Below are 23,376 nucleotides of genomic sequence, written 5' to 3'. Positions count from 1 at the left end.
TGATCGAGACGTTCAAATACCTCATGGGCCGCATCGAGGTAGAAGAAGATATCTTCTTTTTCAAAGGTCCGACGGCGACAAGAGGACATCCATGGAAAATCAGGGGCGGGAAATTGCACGGTGACACCAGGAAATATTTTTTCACCGAAAGAGTGGTTGATCGCTGGAATAAACTTCCACTTCAGGTGATCGAAGCAAGCAGCGTGCCTGATTTTAAGAAGAAATGGGATCGTCACGTGGGATCTCTACGCAGAGTTAAATAGGGGAGGGTCATTAGGGTGGGAAGACTAGATGGGCCGCGGCCCTTATCTGCCTTCTTTTTCTATGTTTCTACTCCTCCCCTTCGGGGCGCCTCTGTTCGAGGCGAGATTCGGATTTCTTTTTTCCTTTTTCCTTGTCCTTCGATGTTCTTGGGGTATCCTTCCAGCCTGGGCATGGTCTGAACCTCAACCCAGCTTCCTGCGGGACTGCACCTGTTTTCGAGGCTCCCCCTGCTTGGTCTCTGGGGCCTTGTGCCTCGTCCTCAACTGGGCCATCACCTAGTCCGTCCTGGCCTTGTACTCCAGCTGTCCGGCTTCAGGCTGTCGAAGCGCTTCGATCTGCTTCTGCTGCGCACTACTCCTCTGTTGCGGCGCCTCTGTTTGAGGCGAGATTCGGATCCCTCTCTTCCTCGTTCTTCGAGGCTCTTGAGGGACCCTTCTGGTCCCGGGCAGGGTCTTGACCTCACCCAGGCTAACTGCATGCCGTGGGTGCTTTTCCTCAGGGTGCCCCCTGATTGGTCTCTGGGGTTTGGTTCCTCGTCCTTAACTGGGCCTCGTGCGTTTTCGCTTGGTCGCTCCAGGCCTTGTGCTCTTGCTGTCCGGTTTCGAGGCCTTTGAGAGGCCTCTCTCGGTTTCTGCCTCGAGGTGCTCCTCTCCATCGAGGCACCTCTTGTTTGTGGCAGGATTCAGATCGCCTTTTTCCTCGTGCTTCAAGGCTCTTTGGGGTCTGTTCCAGGTCCGGGTAGGGTCTTGTGCTGGAGGTCCTTGTCGGCCTTGTTCCACGCCTCCTCGTTCTTTTTTTCGAGGCCCCGGACTCCTCTTTCGAGGCCTGCTGTGGGGGCTCCTAATTCTCCCGTTCTCCGTGGCTTGTATGAGGGCACTCATTTTCTCATACTCTTCCTGCCTCTTTAACCCTTCTGCTGGAAGTATCTCCTCACTGTGTTAAGCAGCAGAATCTCTTCCCTGACTTTCTCATTGCACGGTTTCTCACTCATGGTCTGCGTTTCTCTGCAGTCACCCCTGGGAGAATGGGACGATCCATTTATTCGTTGGGACATCGTCTTTGGAGTACTTTCCTGGTGGGCATGGGTTTTACCTTATGCCTCTTAGTTTGAAGTAAGACATATACCCCCATCTCTTGTACCTCCCTCGAGTACCCTTGGTTCAACTGCCGTTGGTTGCTGTGGACTTTTTCCTCCACAGTCGCTACTCTTCTGTGGTACTGAGTCTTCGGGCTTGCTTACAGATTCGGGTTCATGGATTTCGTCCTTCCAGACTGCCTGGCCAGTCTGCCCGACCTGGGTTATGGATTGTTGATGAATCCCTTGCGGACCTATCATCTGCATCGGTATTCCCAGTATTCTACTACGGCTTGTTCCTGGCCTCCGCCTCGGACACAGACTCTGCGACTCCGTCGGCATGCTCCCCAGCCTGATGCTGTGGTTTGCCTTTGTAGTCTCTTCTTTCCATTTTTTCTATTGACTCTGGGAGCTGTTTCCCCCTCTGGGTTTCTTATCACCGTCGAGGGGGATAATCTGCTTCCAATCCCTCGAGGGCTCAAGGTGATTGGTTCTGCTCTCTTGGTCTCCTGGAAGCTTTCTTTTCTTCCGATTCATTTAGTCTCACAGATCCCTCAGATTTCGGGTGGGAAATCTTCCCGTTCAGTACTGAGTCCTTTTTGGTCTCACCTTTCTCATCCAACAGTTTTCTCCCGATGCCTGGTTGTGGTGCCTGCAGCCCTGCAGAAGCTGGGTCTTCATGTCTTTTCTTTTTCCGATGACAGGCTTCTCGAAGCCTTGTCTCGCCAGGTGGTTCTTCTGGCGCCATAACGGCCTCTGGAGTTTTCACATTGCGATGTCTCCTTTCTTGGGACAGTCTCTCCACTCGTGGATGCTTTCTTTTACTCTTTCCAGAGGTTTGTTGTTTCATGCGCCCCGTCCGCTGAAGGTCCTCACGATAGACTCTTCCGCTCCGCTTGGGGGACTCCTCTCGATGGTCTTCATACTCTCGGCTATTGGTCCAGCACGGATTGACTTTTTCATGTCACTCTGTTGGTGCTCTGAGCCATTTTAAATGCTCTGCGAGCTTTTTATCCTCTGCTTCGCGACCACGGGGTCCTTTTTCAGACAGACACCCGTGTAGCCTTGTCTTTTGTCAATGTACAAGGCACCACGGGTTCCCTGTCTCTTTGCCGGAGAGCTCTGGGGTATTTGGCCCTGGGCGATATGTCTGGCTGACAACTTTAGTCCTCTTCATCAGGTGTTTGCTCAGTGGGAGACTCCGCAGATGGATCTGTTTGCGTCCCCCCTCGACCACATGTTGCCTTGTTTCTGCTCCGGTATTTACTCCCCTCACCAGCTTGAGGCGGTTGCTTCCATTCTGGATTGGATGAACCTATTTCTATATGCGTTCCCTCCATTCCCTCTGATTCTGAAGACTCATTTTCCTCAGGTCAGTCCCTGCCACCGTGCTTCTGATAGATCCTCGGTGACCCTATCTACCTGGATCCTCCCTTCTCATTCAACTCAGTACCAGGGAGCCTCTGCTTCTTCCTGTTTGTCCTTCTCTGCTTACTCAGAGTTAGGGTTCTCTGCTTCCTCCCAACCTGCAATCTCTATGCTTACCAGCTTGGTTCCTCTCCTCCTAGTTCCTGTTTTCCCATTCTGTACAGGATGTTCTTGAGGCTTCGCGGGACCGGTCCACTAGGTGGTTTTACACTCACGGGTGGACTGGCTTTTCTTCTTGGTGTGCTATGCCTCACAAGGAGCTGCAATCTGCCTCCTTGTCGTCTGTACTGGATTTTTTGCTGCACTGTTCTGGGGCTGGTCTCAAATCAACATCTATTCGAGTCCACCTTGGTGCCTTTGCTGCTTTTCTTCAGGTTGATGTAGCCTCCCTTTGAGCCAATTGTTCGGGCTCATTTGAGGTGTCTCATTTGGAAGGTTTTCTTGTTGGGCTCACGTCTGCTAGCAGGGTTAGTGAGCTGCAGGCTTTGGTTGCGGACCCACCTTTCCCTGTTTTCCATCTTGATGCGGTGGTCTTCCGTTTCCCTCCTATGTTTCTTCCCTAAGTTGGTTTCGGATTTTCACCTCAACCAATATGTTGCCTTCCTGGTTTTTTCCTGCGCCTCATTCTCATCCTGGAGAAGTGGCGCTTCTTATTCTGGGCCGTGAGCGTGCATTGGCTTCCTACTTGCAACACCCTCATGCTCATCGGCCTGCTCCTCAACTTTTCATATCTTTTTGCAAACAATCTCCGACGGGTTGGCTGCTTGTATCTCTTTCTGCTATGCTCAGGCTGGTCTCCTTCTGCAGTGCTGAGTCCCAGAGCGATGGTGTCTGTTGCTTACTCATATCAACTCCTATTGAGGAGATCTGCATGGCTGCCACTTGATCCTCGGTTCATACCTTCACCTCTCTCTACTGTCTGGATACCTTTTCCAAACGGGACGGCCAGTTTGGTCAGTCAGTTTTGTGTAATCTGTTCTCCTATATTGCCAACTCTCCCTACGTACCTTTTTGGTTAGCTTGGATGTCGCCCACATGTAGAGAATATGCTGCCTGCTTGTCTTGGGATAAAGCACAGTTACTTACCGTAACAGGTGTTATCCAGGGACAACAGCAGATATTCTCGCAACCCACCCACCTCCCTGGGGTTGGCTTCTTTGCTAGCTATCTGAACTGAGGCCACACTGAGGAGACGCACTCTTTAGCTAGGGCGGGAAGGCACACGCGCATGCGCGGTACACTCACAAGCTTGAAGATCTTCAAGCAAGTTTGCTTGCGAGAATGTCCGATCTGGGCTCCGTGGATGACATCACCCACATGTAGAGAATATCTGCCTGCTGTCCATGGATAACACCTGTTACGATAAGTAACTGCTTTTTCTACCTTTCATCTGTTTTTGCCTTTTGAACAATGGGCTCTTTTGAAAATTTAATAAAATGTTAAAAATTATGCTATTTTTACTGTGCACAGTAGTGGGTTTTGTATCTTTCTAGAGCCCTACATTCCTTCTGGTGTGATTTTTTGCCAATGATAAAAAACGCTAGCTTAAAAATAATCGATGATTGCTATGTGAAAGTGTTTCTTGAGGCTTTTTTTCCACCTTTTTGGATTGAATGGGGGATCTGAGAAATTGAGTCCACTGCTGGTGAATGACATTTTCATATTTTGTTATTTAAATGTCTCTTATCATAGCTCCCCTCTCCCGCCTTTCCTCCAAAGTATACAAATTAAGATATTTAGATCTGTCCCCATACGCCTTATCACGAAGACCACATTCCATTTTAGTAGCCTTCCTCTGGACCAACTCCATCCTTTTTATATCTTTTGGAAGGTGTGGCCTCCAGAATTGTACACAATATTCTAAATGAGGTCTCACCAGAGTCTTTATACATAGGCATCAATACCTCCTTTTTCCTACTGGCCATACCTCTCCCTATGCAACCTAGCATTCCTCTAGCTTTCACCGTCACCTTTCCAACCTGTTTGGCCACCTTAAGATCATCACATACAATCACACCCAAGTCCCGCTCTTCTGTTGTGCACATAGTTCTTCACCCCTAAACTGTACCGTTCCCTTGGGTTTTTGTAGCCCAATGCACGACCTTGCATTTCTTAGCATTAAATTTAAGCTGCCAAATTTCAGACCATTCTTCAAATTATTCGCACCATCCAGCGTGTCTACCCTATTGCAGATTTTGATGGTATTAGCAGAGGCAAATCTTACCCGACAACCCTTCAGCAATATCATGTATAAAAATGTTAAAAAGAACAGACAGACCCAAAAACAGAACCTTGAGGCACACCACTGGTAACATCCCTTTCCTCAGAGTGATCTCCATTGATGATGATGCTCCATCCACCTCTATATCTTCAGTACTGGATTATCTTCTACATTTATCTAACTCAAGCCTTAAAGTCACTTCTATTAGAGTTCATCTCAGTGCTATTAATGCTTTTCACAGACCAGTTGAGGGTAAACCTCTCACTGCTCATCCTCTCATAGCCAGATTTATGAAAGGACTTTCAATGTCAAGCCACCTCCCCAACTGCCCCCATTGGTTTGGGATCTGAATGTGGTTCTCTCCAAACTCATGAAGCCTCCTTTGGAACCAGTGTTTTTGGGTCATCTTAAATATCTCGCTTGGAAAGTGGTTTTTCTTATTTCTCTTCTGTTCGAGTGAACAATCGTTGGTGGCAGACCCACCTTTCACAGTCTTTCACCATGACAAAGTAGTACTCAGTACACCTCCAAAGTTTCTTCCAAAACTAGTCACTGAATTTCATCTTAATCTATTGTACTTCCTGTATTTTTTTCCCAAGTCTCACTCTCATCCTGGAGAAACAGCTCTTCATACTTTGGACTGTAAGCAAGCTTTGGCATACTATTTGCAAAGGACTCAATCTCACAGAATGTTCAATTGTTCATCTCTTTTTGACCCTAACAAGTTGGGCCAACCGGTATCCACGAGAACTATTTCTAACTTGTTGACAGCTTGTATCGCCTTTTGTTATTTTCTGGGGAGTTGTGTCACATCACTTAAAGTCCGAGCTATGGCATCTTCAGTTGCTTTCCTTCGTTCCATTCCTATTGATGAAATCTGTAAAGCTGCTACTTGGTCCTCGGTTCATACATTCACATCTCACTACCATCTCAAATCTTTTTCCAGACGGGATGGTCACTTCTGCCAAGTAATATTGTAAAATATATTTTCTTAATGGCCAACACACCCTCTACCATTCTAGTAAGCTAGGCAGTCCACATGTGAGAATATGCTGCGTGCTTGTCTTGGGATAAAGCACAGTTACTTACCATGACAGATATTATCCAGGGAGAGCAAGCAGTTATTCTCACAACCCACCCACCCACCTCCCTGGTTGGCTTCTTAGCTTGCTTACAGAACTGAGCTACTACGAGCCTATGTTGGACGGGAAGGCACTCGCGCATGCGCAGGCACTCGCACATGCACGGTGCAGGAAATCATGAACTTTCTAAAAATCTTAGTGGCAATACACTTTTAAAGTGTCCGTACTGGGGCTCTGTAGATGAGTCATCCACATGTGAGAATATCTGCCTGCTGTCCCTGGATAACACCTGTTACGATGTGTGCTTTATCGAAGGTATAAACCTACTCACCCATTGTTCGATCTCATGTTGTCAGCAACAAACAAGAAGGTGAACAGATTCTTCAGTCAAAGATCCGAACCTGGAAGCAAAGGTCTCTGAACGTTCTGGTCCAGCCGTAGCTGAAGAGCGAGCTTTTGTACATGTTGCCTCCATGGCCCTGGTTAGGAAGTATCCTCCACAAGATCTCAAGCCATTGAGGTGTAATAATTCTCGTGGCTCCAGATTGACAACGCAAACCGTGGTTTGCAGATCTAGTGTCGTTTTCAGACAGGCCCAGGTCTGACTATGAATACAGCTGGACCTTCTTTCTTGGGGACCAGTGGTCATTGAAGATCCGGATTGCTTTGCTCTTATGGCATGGTTATTGAGCGCATGGTGTTAGCACACAAGGGATGCTTAGAGGGAGTCGGATCCAAGACGCCGACAATGGTCTCTGCCTATTCTAAGGCATGGGAAACTTTCCCACACTTGTGCATTAAGGAAAAGGAGGAACCTTTCTCTGCTCTGATCTGTTAACTTTTCCTCCAGGCTGGCCTTGACAAGGGGCTTACAGTGGCATCCATCATAGTCCAAATGTCATGGGGCTCTTATTTCAGGGCTGAAGACTGAAGAGCTTTGATGGTGTCTCATACGGACATAGCCAGATTCCTAAAGGGGGTACTGCATTTCAGGCTCCCAGTAAAACCCTTATTCCCTTCATGGAATCTTCGGTTTTACAGGGTCTCAGCCAGGCTCCATACGAACCGCTGAAGGACGTATCCTTGATAGATCTGACGTTCAAGGTGATTTTCTTTTAGCCATTACTTCAATGAGAAGAGTCTCAGAGCTATAGGCTCTTTCTTGCAGAGAACCTTTTCTCAAATTCACAGAGGCCGGAGTTTCTTTGCATACTGTTCCATCCTTTTTGCCAAAGGTTGTTTCGGCATTCCATGTCAATCAGGAATTCAGATTTCCAGTGTGTCAGTCCACAGGTTCCAAGAAGGACCAGGTTCTGAAAAAGTTGGATGTGAGAAGAGTACTTCTCTGATATATGTTGGGTCATCGATTTCAGGCTATCTGATCATCTTTTTGTGCTTACTAGTCAGGCTAGATGTGGCACACTGTCTTCCAAGGCCATGATCTCTAGATGGATCCATAGGGCCTTTTCATCAGCATATATTTCCTGTGGAAAGCAGTCACCAGTTTCTGTAAAAGCGCATTCGACTAGAAGCGTGGTTCTTCGTAGGCTGAAGCTTGGATAGTCTCCCCCAAGGAGATTTGTAGGGCAGCGAATTGGTCCATTCTGCATACATTTTCCAAGTTTTACAGAGATGTAGTGGCAAGAGAGGACTCTGCCTTTTGTTCTTCAGTGTTACAAGCTGGCATAGTGGTCCCACCCTAGATTTCTGGGACTGCTTTTGTATGTCCCATCCGTTCAGAATGACACACCTATTGCATTAGAAAAAGAGATTAGGGGCTAGATGCATTAAAGATAGCGACTCAATCACTGTTGGTTGATTCTCTAACAGCGATCGATGCACTATCAAGTTTGCATGCAAACGCACCAATTCAATCGCTCAATGAGCGATTGACACACATGTGCAGAGCCCTAATAGGAGTGACAGGGGAAGCAGTCGTCTGTCATTACTCTTAGGGCTTCTGGTTTTTTTTGTGTGTGGTTTTTTTTTTTTTAAATGGAACAGATGTGCAGGAGTTAAACATGCACAACTTGTCCCATTAAACCCCCCCCCCCCCGTGCCATGCCCTCCCACCCTGACCATCCACCCCGCATCCCCTGACCAGCAGCAAAATGGCAGGAGGGATGCCCGCTCCTTCCTGCCATTGAAGGAACTCCCCTGCCTGGAATTAAAAAAAAAGGCATGAGGGATGCCCACTCCCTCCTGCCACGAAGGCACCCCCTCCACTGCCCTTAAAAAAAGGCAGGAGGGATGCTCACTCTCTTCAGCCATGAAGACACCCATTCCCCTCTTCCCCCCTTAAAAGGCAAGAGGGATGCCCACTCCCTCCTGCCATGAAGATATCCACTCCCCCTCCAGGCCCCACTGCAAATTTCTTCATGTATATTCATTGTGGGTATCCTGAAAACCTGACTGGCAAGAGGGTACTCCAGGGCAGAATTGAGAAACACTGATCTACTACTTCGTACAAGCATAAACCAGGGTGACCTACCACACTGCTGCACAGACTTCACCAGGTTGTTCACAGATAGACGTTTGCTCACAGTTGCTCTGGCACATGTCTTGGTTGTTGCAGGTTGACAACTTCTCATCACAAAACTTGCACAGTTCTGGAATAAGTAATTTCCCATTCTCATCCCTCTTCTTATTTGGAGGTACTTCAAAATTTGGAAAAAGGGAAAGGAACAAATAAAGTAACTTGTCAGTCATGTAATTTTTTTGTACCCTCTGTGTGCAATGTGGTCAGTATCTTTTATTGGTAGCAGCAGATACTGAAAACACCTCCTACTCCTCTTGACAACACTGGGCCTTAGCTCCCTCCCTGGTGCATCATGTGATACACGGGGAGGGGCCTAAGGCCCTGATTGGCTTGGACGCCTCAGGCCCCTTCCTTGGGAGAGGCCTGAAGCATCCGAGCCAATCGGGGACTTCCTTAGGGACCTTACTAAGGAAGCCTCTGATTGGCTCGGATGCATGAGACCCATGATGCACCAGCGAGGGGCCTAAGGCCAAGTGTCCTTGAGAGAGGAGGAGCAGTAGGTGTTTTCAGTACCTCCTGCTTTCAATTTTTAAGGTACGGGGAAGGGGGGCCTGGAGGGGGAGTGGTCACCTTCATGGCAGGAGGGAGTGGGCATCCCTCCTGCCTTTTTTTCCGGAGAGGGAGGGAGTAGCTTTGTGTCAGGAGGGAGTGGGCATCCCTCCTGCCTTTTTTTCGGGGAGGGAGGGAGTTAGTTCTATAACAGAACTGGAAGTAAATACAATCAAATATCCCATACAGAGCACTCTAAAAATTCTAGGAATACAATTAGATAGACGCTGCACTATGCAGACACAGATACACAAAGTCATACAGAAGGCATTCTTCACCATGCGAAACCTAAGAAAAATAAGAAATTTCTTTACCAAAGAACACTACAAGATCATTGTACAATCCCTCACACTCAGTAACTTGGATTACTGCAACAGCCTCTACCTAACATGTTCTAACAATATGATAAAACAACTACAGACAGTTCAGAACACTGCCATCAGACTCATCTACTGTCTCAGCAAATTTGACCACATCACTCCCGCCTATATAGACTCTCACTGGCTTCCGATAAAAGCAAGAACTCAATTCAAGTTCTATTGTCTGCTGTTTAAGATAACCCATGGAACTGCCCCCTGTTACCTAAACAACCGCCTAAACCTCTACCGCTCATCCAGATCAAGAAGAACTCGAAACCTATTCACCTTCCCACCTAATAATGGAACCCGTCTTAAGAAACTATACGACAGCCTTCTAGCGACACAGGCAGCAAAAATTGACCCCACAATCACCAAACTAATGATCAATACAACAGACATCAAAGTGTTTCGAAAAGAAATCAAAACATTTCTATTCAGAAAACACGTCATTACCAACTAATATCTTCCCTTTATGCACAAGCTCTCCCTCGATAGAATAACACATTAATTCAATTCTTAGAACCTTTCCTATCATACATACTCTGATTCCTATATAAACATTTTCCACACTATCCAATAAATTTCTTACTTCATTATTAGGTAACTTCCAATCTGTAAACCGTATATACTGATAATCTCCACTATATTCTGTTATCAATTGATTTCCTTGATATGTAATTCTCAAAATTGAATCCTCTACCACACCATGTAATGTACACGAATCACTGTTATGTAATTTATCTAGATAATCTTTATTACGCAATTCTTTTGGTAATTCCTATAATTTGTATTCCGCCTTGAACAATATATAATGTATAATGTATTCGAAATTAATTTTCCTATGAACTGTTTTCCTACCTTCTTCTACTCTATGTTTATAACCTAACTAATTTATTTTTCTCAAGTACTTTAGCAAGAATGTGAGCCTTTGGGACAGTCAGGGAACTCTAAGTACTTTCTCTTCATCTTAATTAATCTTACTTATTGCATTTCTTCTGTTTCTACTGTAAACCGCTTAGAACCTCACGGTACAGCGGTATATAAGAAATAAAATTATTAATTATTATTATTATTATTTCGTGGCAGGAGGGACTGGGGGTGGGCAGATTTATGGCAGGAGGGAGAGGGCATCCGTCCTGCCTTTTTTTTTTTCAGGATGTATGGGGAGGGAGTTCCTTCGTGGCATGAGGGAGCGGGCATCTCTCCTGCCATGTTTGGGGGGCACGTTTGTCGGGTGGGGGACTTCATTTGTTTTCTTTATGGGACAGATATTTTGAACATAAGAATAGCTTTACTGGGTCAGACCAATGGTCCATCAAGCCCAGTAGCCCATTCAGGTCACTAGTACCTGACCAAAACCCAAGGTGTAGCGTGGCTTCCCCCTTGTCTTTCTCAATAACAGACTATGGACTTTTCCAAACCTTTCTTAAAACCAGCTACGCTATCCGCTCTTATCACAACCTTGGGCAACATGTTCCAGAGCTTAACTATTCTCTGAGTGAAAAAAATTTCCTCCTATTGGTTTTAAAAGTATTTTCCTGTAACTTCATTGAGTGTTCCCTAGTCTTTGTAATTTTTGATGGAGTGAAAAATCGTTCCACTTGTGCCTGTTCTACTCCACTCCGTCTCTTTTCCAATCTGAAGAGCCCTAACCATTTTAGTCTTTTTTCATACGAGAGGAGTTCCATCCCCTTTACCATCTTGGTCACTCTTGTTTGAACCTTTTCTAGCGCCATAATTTTTATTTCTTGAGATTAGGAGACCAGAATTGAATTCAATACTTCAAAATGGGGTCGCACCATGGAGTGATACACGGGCATTATGACATTCTTAGTCTTGTTAACCATCCCTTTTTAAATAATTCCCAGCATACTGTTTGCTTTTTTGGCCGCTGTCATACATTGGGCGGTAGGTTTCATCGTATTGTCTACAATGATACCCAGATTCTTTTCTTGGGCGCTAACCCCCAAGGTGGACCCTAGCATCCGGTAACTGGTTCAGGTTATTCTTCTCAATGTGTATCACTTTGCACTTGTCCACATTAAATTTCATCTGTCTTCCAATTTCCTAAGGTCCGCCTGCAATTCTTCACAATCCGCATATGTTTTAACAACTTTTTAACAGTTTAGTGTCATTTGCAAATTTAGTCATCTCACTCATCATTCCAATTTCCAGATCATTTATAAATAAGTTAAATAGCACCGGTCCCAGTGCAGACCCCTGTGGCACTCCACTGTTTCCTCTCCTCCATTGAGAAAAATGAACATTTAACCCTACCCTCTGTTTTCTATCCGATAACCAATTCCTTACCCACAACTGAACTTTGCCACTTATCCCATGACTCTTTAATTTTCTCAGGAGTCTCTTGTGAGAAACTTTATCAAAAGCTTTCTGAAAATCTAGATACACTATATCAACTGGCTCACCTTTATCCACATGTTTATTTACACCTTCAGTGAAGTCAAGCAAATTAATAAGGCAAGATCTCCCTTGGCTGAACCTATGCTGACTCCATCTCATTAAATCATGTTTGTCTAAGTGTTCTCAATTTTATTTTTTATAATCGTTTCTACCATTTTGCCCGGCACCGAAGTGAGGCTTACCGGTCTGTAATTTCCTGGATTTTTCCTGGAGTCCTTTTTAAAAATTGGTGTAACATTGGCTACCCTCCAATCTTAAGGTACTATACTACAGAGAATTTTAGCGAAAGGTTACAGATCACTAACAGCAGGTCAGCAATTTCATGTGTAATACACTCAAAATATCTGTGCCATTGAAAAAAAACCATGCAGACCTGTCGGTAACACGCCAACAGGTCTAGAGCAATCGGGATTTAGGATTGGTATAACACGATGCTCAAAAGCCAAGAGCTGTTAGTGCATCAATTGCCTGGCTATTATTCATGGGGTTTTACTAATTTGCATGTATCGGATCGGAAAACACACAGTGAGCAGTTTTGTGCTAACCAGTTTAGCGGCAATCAGGGTTAGACAGTGATTACAGTCAGAGAAATATTGCTGCATGCAGGAAGATTGTTGTAGAAAATACACTGTAGTAATGTCTCTATAAAAATGAATAGTGAGACCACCTGCAGTGATTATCCAATTCCAAGTCATACTTCTAAAAAGATATATCCAGATTATCCTAGGACAAGCAGGCAGCACATTCTCACATATGGGGTGATGTCATCTATGGATCCCGGTACGGATAGTTTGACAAAGTGAACTATCACTTTAAGTTTTTAGAAACTTTGCGACTGCCTTGCTGCCCGCCGAGGTTCGCAGCACTTCACTTTTTCATTTTCTGCGGAGCGAAGAAGTACTGTTTGGCTGGACTCAGTTCAGCCTTCCTGCTTTTGCGTAAGTTTTCTTCTTTATTTTTTTGTAAATGATGAAGGAAGAGAAAACTTAATTTTCCTTTTCTCTCGTAAATTTTGGTTACACTTGAGTTCAATCTCGCTGAAGTAATTTTTCTGTCTATGTCAAAATTGTTGACAGGTTTTAAAAAGTATGGCAGGTGTCAGCGGTCTATTTCTGTTGCAAACACTCATGGTGTCTGCAGTGTTTAGGCCCTGAACACAAAATTGAGACTTGTACTCGTTCATCTTTAAAGTCGTGCTCTCTTAAAGCTCGTTGCACTCAGCAGGAGCAGCAGTTTGGCACTGCCATGGATATTGCCAAATCTTCACAGGAGTTGACATAGAAAACTTAAACATTGGCTTCGACATAGACATCATAAGAGATTCTGGCATCAGGGAAGCCAGCTAAGAAGCCACCCATTTCCAAACAAGAATCATAGGTTTCTACAGCATAGAGTTCCCTTGATGCATACCAAGCAATAACCCTACTGCTCTCCATCTTCGCAGGTTGTCTCTCCTACATGGTGTGCATCCTCATTGAGTTCACCCACTCTAAGACAACCTGCTGTACCGATGGGTAATGGCTGTTGAGATGAGTCCTTCCAGAGGGAGCTCGGTAATATATTTAAACTGCACTGCATGTGGGTGCTAGCATAGATTCCCTCGGTACTGGCCCAGCTAGAGCATAGCGTTACAAGGACTCAAGGTACTGCTGTCGGCTATCCATTGGAGTTTCGAACTCCTCTGGAATCTCCAGTGTGAACAGTTGTTTGCCTTCCAGACATCAATCTTCACACCGATGTTCTCACTCATCTCACTGACCCTCCTCATCGAAGCATCGATTCTCTACTTTGAAGCATCAGCACTCTTCAGGGCGTTTGACTTCAAGATATTATCATTCCTCATTGCGTTGATCTCACACTTTGAAGCGTAAGAGACATACTCATCGGTCCTCTTCCTCGTTGTCATTAGATCAGTACCGAAGAAGTCATAAATCATGTCGTAGATGACGACCTCCTCGACTCACAGTGTCTCCAAGCTGCCTGTATGATTCAAATTTAGGTACTGACTTGGACTATTCTCCTACTTTATCTTAACCGGAATGGCATTCCTTTGGAACAGTAGCTACAAAAAACACCTCCTGGAAGGAAATCTCCTTCAGAAAGTTTATTTTATTAGATACATTAGGCAGCTAGGCAAAGCCCTACCTGTTAACTGGAAATTGACACTGGTCATAGTGTAGAGTACTTGGAGACCTTGGACTTTGACGAACCTCCCAAAACACTCCCCAAGTTACCATTACATGGCATTCTTAGAGACCCTTATCAAATTGGAAAATGCCTTTAACTATTATGGGAGCTCTGGGAGAACTTGATTCCCTATACAGAATTATTTTTTGTCTAGGGTTTTATAAGCCACAGCTTTAGCATCAATCATTAGAGGTGGAATCAATTTTTAAAAAACCTTCCAATGCAAAAGTTTATGTCTTGGCACTTCCAGGGCAGGAGGGCCGTACTATGGACAAATTTGGACATTGTCTTTATCAGAATTTCATGCTGATGAACAGGATCAATAATTAATTTCTACATTTTTTGTTTTGTTATTTAAAATGCTATACCAAGAATACCAAAACATAAAATTAATTAAATGTTTAATTTATAATTTCTTTAATTCAATTCATATCCTAAAAACTAACAAAATTTATTTCATCTACATTCAAAATCTACAATTAACAAGTAATACAAAGTGCAGAGTGCTACTAATGACAAAATCATAGGCTAGGAAAAGCTACAGGTACTATCTAAAGCTTTTAAATAGAGTCCATCAATCAATCTTCAAGGCTCTTAATGATAAGTATTGAAGCCATTCAAACCCAATAAAGCTCACTTAGCTTGATGATGAGTCGGTTAAAGTCCCAATATTTCCTTGAGTTGTAATCTGTAGATTTGACCAAGCCAGTTGTTTCTTATATTCATGATTCAATAAGAAATACTTAATCAGTTCTGAGGTTCTCTCTTCTTAATCCTTATTGTTTTCCAGTTTTAGGGCTAGATTCACGAATCTTCCCGATCGGGGCAGGTCTGATGAATTCATGAAGCCGCAATATGCAGATGATGGCGATCGGAGGAACACCCTCATCTGCCTTCTCGGATCGCTCTATAGTGATCTGGACCTCAGGGCTGGCATAGATTAAAACAAACAAAAAAAATAGGTGATCGTTTTAATGGAGCCTGTGGTTTTAACCCGTTTAAGCCCATGGGTTAAAACCATGGGCTTGCACGGGGAAGGGAGGCAGGCAGTGTGTTTGGGGCAGGCAGGCAGCGTGTTTGGGGCAGGCAGGTGTGTTAGGGGCTGCAGGATAGGGGCTGACAGGGCAGAGAGCAGGACGGCAAAAGGCAGGGCAGCTAGAAAGAGCTTCAGTGACTGGTCAAGTTTCAAGTTTATTAGGATTTTATATACCGCCTATCAAGGTTATCTAAGCGGTTTTTACATCAGGTACTCAAGCATTTTCCCTCTCTGTCCCGGTGGGCTCACAATCTATCTAACGTACCTGGGGCAGTTGCTTTTTTTTGATCGGCCAGCCCAGTCGATGTTGCAAGGTTTTGTTTAGTGAATCGCGTTCCTGCCTACTTTGCATGCCGTAGCCCTCATCTGCATGTGCGGATCGGAGAATGGTCGGAAGAGAGGTAAGTGAATTAGGCCAGGGTCGCTAAGGAGTCACAAACTGATTGGTACACGATCGGTTTGCTTTGTGAATCTAGCCCCTAGTTACTTATATTGTTCTCTCAGCATAAGCCTATGCTGATTGAACAATATAAGTAACTAAAACTGGAAAACAATAAGGATTAAGAAGAGAACCTCAGAACTGATTAAGAATGTCTTATTGGATCATGAATATAAGGAACAACTACTAAACCTTCTGTTTGTAGACCGCCACCATAAAAGAAGCAGAAGCAACAGCTGTCCTCAAAAGCCTAAGCAGTCTTTTTGAAGCGTTTCTCGAGAGTATAGTTGCTGTTCCCCCTATCTCAGTCTCTTCCTCAACCAACTGGAGGTCGTCTACAAATCTACCATCAACGCTGCAATCTGATAACAACCAACCTGTGGGTTCTGAAAGTCATCAAAGCAGGTTACTCTCCATTTTCTCACCATACCTCCAAATTATCCTCAAAGAGAGTCCTCTTTCAATCTGCAGCAGATGTCTCTTCTTCTGGAAATAGAGGCTCTGCTTCAACTAAATGCCACAGAAGTAGTGACTCAGAGAAATCAGGAGGATCTACTCCAGGTATTTTCTCATCCCGAAGAAGACAGGAGGTCTCCGTCCAATTATTGACTTCCGAGACCTCAACAAGTTCCTAGTCAGAGAAAAGCTTCAAATGCTATCTCTAGGAACTCTATACCCATTATTAGATCAAAACAATTGGCTATGCTCTCTAGATCTAAAAGAAGCTTATACCCATATTCCAATTCATCCTGCTCAGAAAGTTTCCATGATTTTGAATTGCCTGTCAATCACTTTCAGTACAGAGTTCTGCCCTTCAGCTTGGCCTCTCCAAGAATGCTTACCAAATGCCTAGTAGTAGTGGCAGCAGCTTTAAGAAATCAAGGGTTTCGAGTTTTCCCTTATCTTGACAACTGGCTCATAAGACGCCCTTCCTTAGGGAGTGCACTAAGCAACACAGTAAACAATCCTGTTCCTTCAGCACTTAGGGTTCAAAGTCAACTTTCCAAAATACCAACTTCAACCCTCTCAAACTCTACAGTTCATTGGCGCCCTGCTCAATACCATTCATCTCAGGGCGTTCCTACCTCAACAAAGACAAGACTTCCATCTCGGAACAGCTCAGTGGTCCCTGACATCTCAGTGGACTCAAGCTTTAGATCCTTTTTCACAGAAAATTACTGTTGCATCATAGCTGCATCAATCTCTTGAGTGGTGGATGAATCCATCAAATCTTTCCAAAGGGCTGCTGTTTCAAGCAACTCCACATCAGAGTGTCCTGACCACAGACTCGTCCATGTATGCTTGGGGAGCTCACCTGGACGGTCTCCGGATGCAAGGTCCCTTGTCTGCACAAGAACAGAAGCTGCACAAGAACAGAAGCTCCACATAAACCTCTTGGAACTCGGAGCGATTCACAATGCTCTGAAGACTTTCCAGCACAATATATCCAATCATGTCCTCCTTGTCTGCATGGACAATCAGGTTGCAATGCATTACATAAACAAGGAAGGAGGAACCAGTTCTCTGACTCTGCCAAGAAGCAGAGAAGATTTGGAACTGGGCAATTGCTCAAAATATATCCTTCAAAGCTGTCTATATTAAAGGAGCACAAAATACACTTGCTGACAAACTCAACAGATATCTTCGACTGCTCCACTCCAAAGTCTTGCATTAGATATTTTCTCATTGGGGGACTCCTCAGATAGACTGTTTTGCATTCCCCAGCAATCACAAACTGCCTCAATTTTGTTCCAGGCAATACTCTCCTCATCTAGAGAATGACACGGAGACAAGTTTTTCTCTGTCCCCACGGGAACTCATTTTCTCGTCTTGTTTTTGCAAGTTCTTTTCCTGTCCCTGCCCCATTCCTGCAAGCTCCATCCTCACCTATATAAGCCTCAAACACTTTAAAATCATAAGTGTGTGAGAGTTGTGCAGTTAAGGCAGAGCTTAAAGGAATGGGACAGGGCCAGCGACAAAACTTGCGGGGTCAGGATGGGGGAATTGAGTTTCTGCGGGGACGGGGACAAATTTGTCCCTGTGTCATTCTCTATCTTCATCTGGAGGCAGATGCCTTCCTCTTGGATTGGAAGGGCAAATTCCTTTATGCATTCCCTCCAATTCCTCTCATTCTTAAGACACTGGTCAAGCTCAAACAAGACTTTGCTACCATGGTTCTTATAGCACCTCTGGCCCAATCAACTGTGGTTCTTCCTTCTACTTCAGCTCAAGGTCAAAAATAACCTGCAGATCTTTCTATCTCTTCTCACTAAGAGTCAAAGATCTCTCTTATGTCCCAACCTGCAGTCATTACACCTGACAGCTTGGTACCTCTCAGCCTGACTTCAGCAGACACTAATCTTTCTGATCCGGTCAGATTTATTTTAGAAAACCACCTACACAGCAGTGTTTCCAACAGAAGTGGAAATGTTTGTCAGCATGGTTTAATCTTCATCACAATGCTTTATCCTCCTCTATACCTTCAGTGTTTGAATATCTTCTACATCTCTTACTCGGGTCTTAAAACCACTTCAGTCAGAGTTCACCTTAGTGCTATCAGTGCTTTCCATGTTCAAGTCATCAATAATCCTCTTGTTTCCAGATTTATGAAAAGTCTTTTCAACATCAGGCTGCCTCTCAATCTGCCTCCAGTGGTTTGGGATCTTAATGTCGTCATCCGCCGCCGTTGCCTATTCGCAAGCCTGGATCTTACTGAAGCTCACCGAGAGTTATCTGCCAAGCTGCGGCGGCGGGGGCCTGGAAAGCGGTGGCTTCGGCGAGATACCTAGGACAGGAAATGGCTGCTCCCTTGGTCAGAGATAGCTCCGCCTCACCCCTAATATCCGACTTCAGCACCCAGTGGTCGGTGCAGTGCTTTTCACCACCTCTGCCTATCTCCTGCGAACCTGACCTCGGTGACGACGGTTTGAACAACGCTTGCCCGAGGAGCATGGCAGGGGTCATCTAGTCGGCTCCGGCTTCAGCTGCGCCAGTGCACACCGACTGTCTGCTCCAGGCGGCTTACCACAGAGGGGAGGATCCTGCAGTCGCCGTGGGACTCATCTAGGACGGCCTCCTTGGAGCGACTGGGACACGGGCAATGTGTCTGGGAAAGAATACATGGACAGGAAACCAACGCAGGGGAGGAAACATAGGCATTCAGGGACTAACAGCCAAATCTCTTCCCAGAAGAAGCCATTTTTCTGGATACATCATCGCTCCTCCTAAACTTACTTGCTCCACTTCATCTATGACGCTGAAACCGTGGATTGAAGACTAAGTTTTATTTTTATTTTTCTTTCCAGATTATGATTTATCTTTAATTTTATCTATTGTTTTTGCCATTTGTCTTTGTTTTTGTTCTATTTCTATCATTTAAATTTCCCTAGAATTCTACTATTCAACGGTTCCACCTTTTGCATCTATTCCTTTCTCTCCTATCTTCTCTCTTCCAAAATATTTAGATCAATGCTGTTTTATTAAAAATGTTTATTTAATATTTCCTCTATCTCTACTTTTCACTTCTTTATTACCCTCTAGGTACTTTAGTTAGATTGTGAGCCTTCGGGACAGTAAGGGAATTTTTCAAGTACCTTTCCCATTTCTAATCTTAATGTATATTTTCTGTAAACCGCTTAGAACCTAACGGATGTAGCGGTATATAAGAAATAAATTACATTACATTACATTACTTACCAGACTGATGAACCAGTGTCTTCTGCTCATCTTAAATATCTCACTTGGAAAGTGATATTTTTAATCTCCATCAGTTCTGCTTGTTGAGCGAGTGAGCTTCAAGCGTTGGTGTCGGACCCACCTTTTACAGTTTTCCACCATGATAAGGTGGTTCTCCGCACCTATCCTAAATTCTTGCCAAAAGTGGTCATGGAATTTCATCTAAATCAGTCAATTGTGCTGCTGGTTTTCTTTCCAAGGCCTCATTCTCACCCTGGAGAAACAGCTTTTCATACCTTGGACTGTAAAAGAGCCTTGGCTTACTACTTACAAAGGACTAAGCCACACAAAACGTCTCCTCAATTGTTCATCTCTTTTGATCTCGACAGATTGGGCGGCCCAGTGACCAAGATAACTATTTCCGCATGACTTGTTGCCTGTTTTTCCTTCTGCTATGCTCAGGCTGGGCTGCAGCTTGGGGGTCGTATTATAACATATAAAGTCTGAGCTATGGCATCTTCAGTTGCATTCTTGTGTTCTACTCCCATTGATGAAATCTGCATAGCAGTTTCTTAGTCCTCAGTTCACATGTTCACATCTCATTACTATCTAGAATCATATTCCAAGTGAGATGGGCATTTCGGCCAAGCAGTTTTACAAAATTTATTTTCTTGATGGCCAATTCTCCCTCCATCCCAATACAGTAAGCTACGGAGTCCCATATGTGAGAATATGCTGCCTGCTTGTCCTAAGATAAAGCACAGTTAACTTACCATAACAGGTGACAGCAGGCAGATATTCACATCCCTCCCTCCTCTCCTGGTTGGTTTCTTAGCTTGCTGATGGAACTGAGGTACCGTGAACTTTGACGTGCAGGAAGGCAGTTGCGCATGTGCGGTGTGGACAGTCTCGAAGTTTCTAAAAACATAGTGACAGTTTACTTGTCAAACTGTCTATACCGGACTCCGTAGATGACGTCACCCCATATGCATATGTGAGAATATTGCCTGCTGTTTCCAGATAGAAACATCCAGAAAAACACTACATGGTAAGTAACTGTGCTTTGTTAGGCCATGAAAAGACCCATGAAATGAGACTTAAGATCTAAATACTATGTATACCTTGTAAAAAAGAGGATTTGGTAAATCCAAATTCTTCAAAGTGTAGAAAATATACAATTAATGAGACTTTCTCAGAGAGAGCTTTTAGAGGGGGGTGGGAGTGGTCACAAAATGCTTAAAATGAGTAAGCTGTGGTATAACTTAAATATTTCTTCACCCAAAATGATGATGAATGTGTGGAACAGCCTTCTAATGGAGGTGGTAGAGGCACAAACAATTGAAGAAAGCATGGGCTAAACAGAGGCATCTTGAAAAGGAAACAAATGTAACACCAAAGAATGTCAACTATATTGCATCAGGAAGGACTGTAGGTAGACTGGGTAGGACTTGTGGGTCTTTTTTGGAGAAGAGTGTGGCGATTCCAAGTGTGCCGCGACTCACAGAGGAGGAAGAGAAGCGCCGGCCAGCAGACTTGCCTCTCACCGCGTATCTCCTTGAACTCCTGCCTTCCGTGTCTCCTCCTCACCCCTGCAACAGCAGCGACAGCTCAGTGTGCTTTTAACTTGGCCAGAGAGCTGCCACAAGGATTAATTTAGATGTGGTTTTCATCAACAGTCTCGGGACCTTTGCTAATCCTGCTCATTACAATGATGCAACTTCCTCTTTCAAAAGAAGAAGTTGCATCATTGTAATGGGCCGGTCTAGCAAAGGCCCCGAGACTGTTGATGAAAACCATGCCTAAATTAATCCTTGCGGCAGCTCTGTGGCCAGGTTTAAAGCACACTGAGCTGCCGCTAGACAGGGGAAGTACTGTTTGTCAGGGGAGGAGGGAAAGGGAAGGGAAAAGGGGTACTGCTGGATAGGGGGATGGGAAGGATGAAGGGAGAAGGGGTACTGCTGGACATGGGGTGAGGAAGAGGTGCTGCTGGGCAGGGAAAGGGAAGGGAGAAGAGGTGCTGTTGGACCTAGCAGAAGGGGAGGGAAAGGAAAAATGCTACACACTGGAGGGGAGGGTGAGATGATGGATGGGGAGAGAGCTTTTTAGCTGTGAGTGGGGTTTGAGGGAAGGAAGGAAAATTGTTATAGGAGGGGTGAGAGTGATAGAGGGAGAATTGTGCTGGGGTGGAGGAGAGGGAGAAATGGTTCATGGGGAGAGAACATGGGTTGGGGAGTGGGAAGGAAGGATGTCACTCGAGGGAAAAGGCAAGGAGAGAGAAAAAAAATTATGGAGGAGGCAGAAGGGGTTGGATTCATGGAGAGGGCGAGATGGATGGGGAGAACAGAAAGGAGGGAAAGAGAAATGTTACTCGGGGGAAGGGGGAGAGGGCAGAGAGTGAAAAGTTGAACTCATGGAGGGGGAGAGAGATGTTGGTTAGGGAAGGGAAGGAGGACCAGAAGAGAAGCATGCAGGAGAAAAAAAGAAAGAAACGTTAGACTTGAAGGGAGAGAAAAATGTTGGACTGGGAGGGGGGCCAGAAAGGAGGAAGAGAAGGGCGATGGACTGCAGGGGACAGAAAGGAGGAAGGGAAAGAGAAATGCTACACTGGGGGGGGGAGGAGGAGAGATGACTAAAGAAAGGGAGAGATATTGAACCAGGGAATGGAAGGGAAGGAGGGAGGGGAGTCTGGTAGAGCTATAGAAATAATAATAATAGTAGTAGTAGTAGAGAGAGATGCCAGATTATGGGAAGGAGAGGAGAGAGATCCCGGACTGGGAAGGGGGGAAAGGAAGGAGAGAGATGTCGGACCACTGGGGTGGGGGGTAGGAAAGGAGAGAGATGTCAGACCATGGAAATAGGGAGGGAAGGAGAGAGAACGGAAGGGAAGACATGGAAAAGTAGATTTTGAGAAGAAAGCAGACAGATTGAAAAATTGAATGTTAACTTAATGCCAAAGCTGGATGCAAAGCATAAAGTGAAGATGGAGAGAAAAGCAGTCAGTGGATAAGGCGGCACTGGAAATATAGTTAAAAGCACAGAAAAATAGTCACCAGACAAGTAAGGTGGGGAAAATGATTTATTTTCAATTGAAATGTATCGGTTTAGAGAATTAATTTCTGCTGTGTATATTGTGTGTACAGTATATTTAAAATGAATGGAAAAATTGCATTACAATTAGTAAAGGGGGTGAGATTTAGGGTAGAGCTTGGGAGGTCTGTGGTTGGAGGTACTCAGTTGATATTTGTTAGACTTCCCTGCTGGCACGCCCTACTGATATTTCAGGGCCTGTCTGGAGGGCCTCTGCGCATGCGTGGATGTCAACGTGATGATGTCACACATGCGCGTGATGTCATCACGGCGACGTCTGTGCACTTCTGGGTGCCTTGAGCTGTGGCCACTACCATTAGTGTGCCCCGGCTTGAGAAAGTTTGAGAGATACTGAGTTAGAGCTATAGCCTCAGCACCCTGAAGTGGATTCAAACCCTGTACAAGTCACTTGTGACCCTGAGCAAGTCACTTAATCCTCCACGCCCTCATGTACATTAGATAGGCTGTGAGCCCACTGGGACAGACAGGGTAAATGCTTGAAGTACCAGTATGTAAACCTCTTTTGAGGTGGTTGTAAAACTACAAGTCCCAAGCCTTTTTTCCCTTTTTGCCATTATATTCTATGTTTGGACATTATTATTAAGGTATTTAACAAATGAAAATAAAAAATTCAGACTAATGACTTTTTCTTTTTCAAACTAGAGAAAGGTTGGTAGCTTCTGAGCATGTTAACATGGTTAAAACAAAGCAGGAGCAGAAACTGATGGAGGAAGAGAAACTCAAGGCAGAGAGAGATGCTGCACTCCAGAATTGTAAAGCTTTGGAGTCCCAAATAGAACAACTCAGCTTTGACTTTCAGGTGTGTGAAAGTGGAGTGGGAGGGGGCAGAGAATGCTAATAGTGTATTATAATGGGTTAATTGGTCTATTTTGTGCCTACCGTGACAAACAATTCCTGCTTTTGTGCCAGGGTATGTTTAAGGTAGGGGTTCGCAACACAGTCCTTGGGATACAACAAGCCAGTCTAGTTTTCAAGGTATTATCAATGAAAATG

General features: G+C 44.7%; 1 protein-coding gene across 9 annotated transcripts in view; it reads left to right on the top strand.

Annotated features, from left to right (window-relative positions):
• STK31 (serine/threonine kinase 31) overlaps positions 1-23,376 on the top strand; it is a 620,303-nt gene that overhangs the window by 240,564 nt on the left and 356,363 nt on the right. For all 9 annotated transcript variants that reach the window (XM_033930854.1, XM_033930858.1, XM_033930859.1 and 6 more), the window contains one exon: positions 23,026-23,182. In XM_033930854.1, the coding sequence (XP_033786745.1) occupies positions 23,026-23,182 (157 nt within the window). The remainder of the gene's footprint in view (positions 1-23,025; positions 23,183-23,376) is intronic.

Source organism: Geotrypetes seraphini, chromosome 2 (genome assembly GCF_902459505.1).
Source record: "Geotrypetes seraphini chromosome 2, aGeoSer1.1, whole genome shotgun sequence".
Taxonomy (NCBI): domain Eukaryota; kingdom Metazoa; phylum Chordata; class Amphibia; order Gymnophiona; family Dermophiidae; genus Geotrypetes; species Geotrypetes seraphini.
The sequence above is the reverse complement of the archived record's forward strand: the minus strand, read 5'-3'. Positions and strand labels throughout refer to the sequence as shown.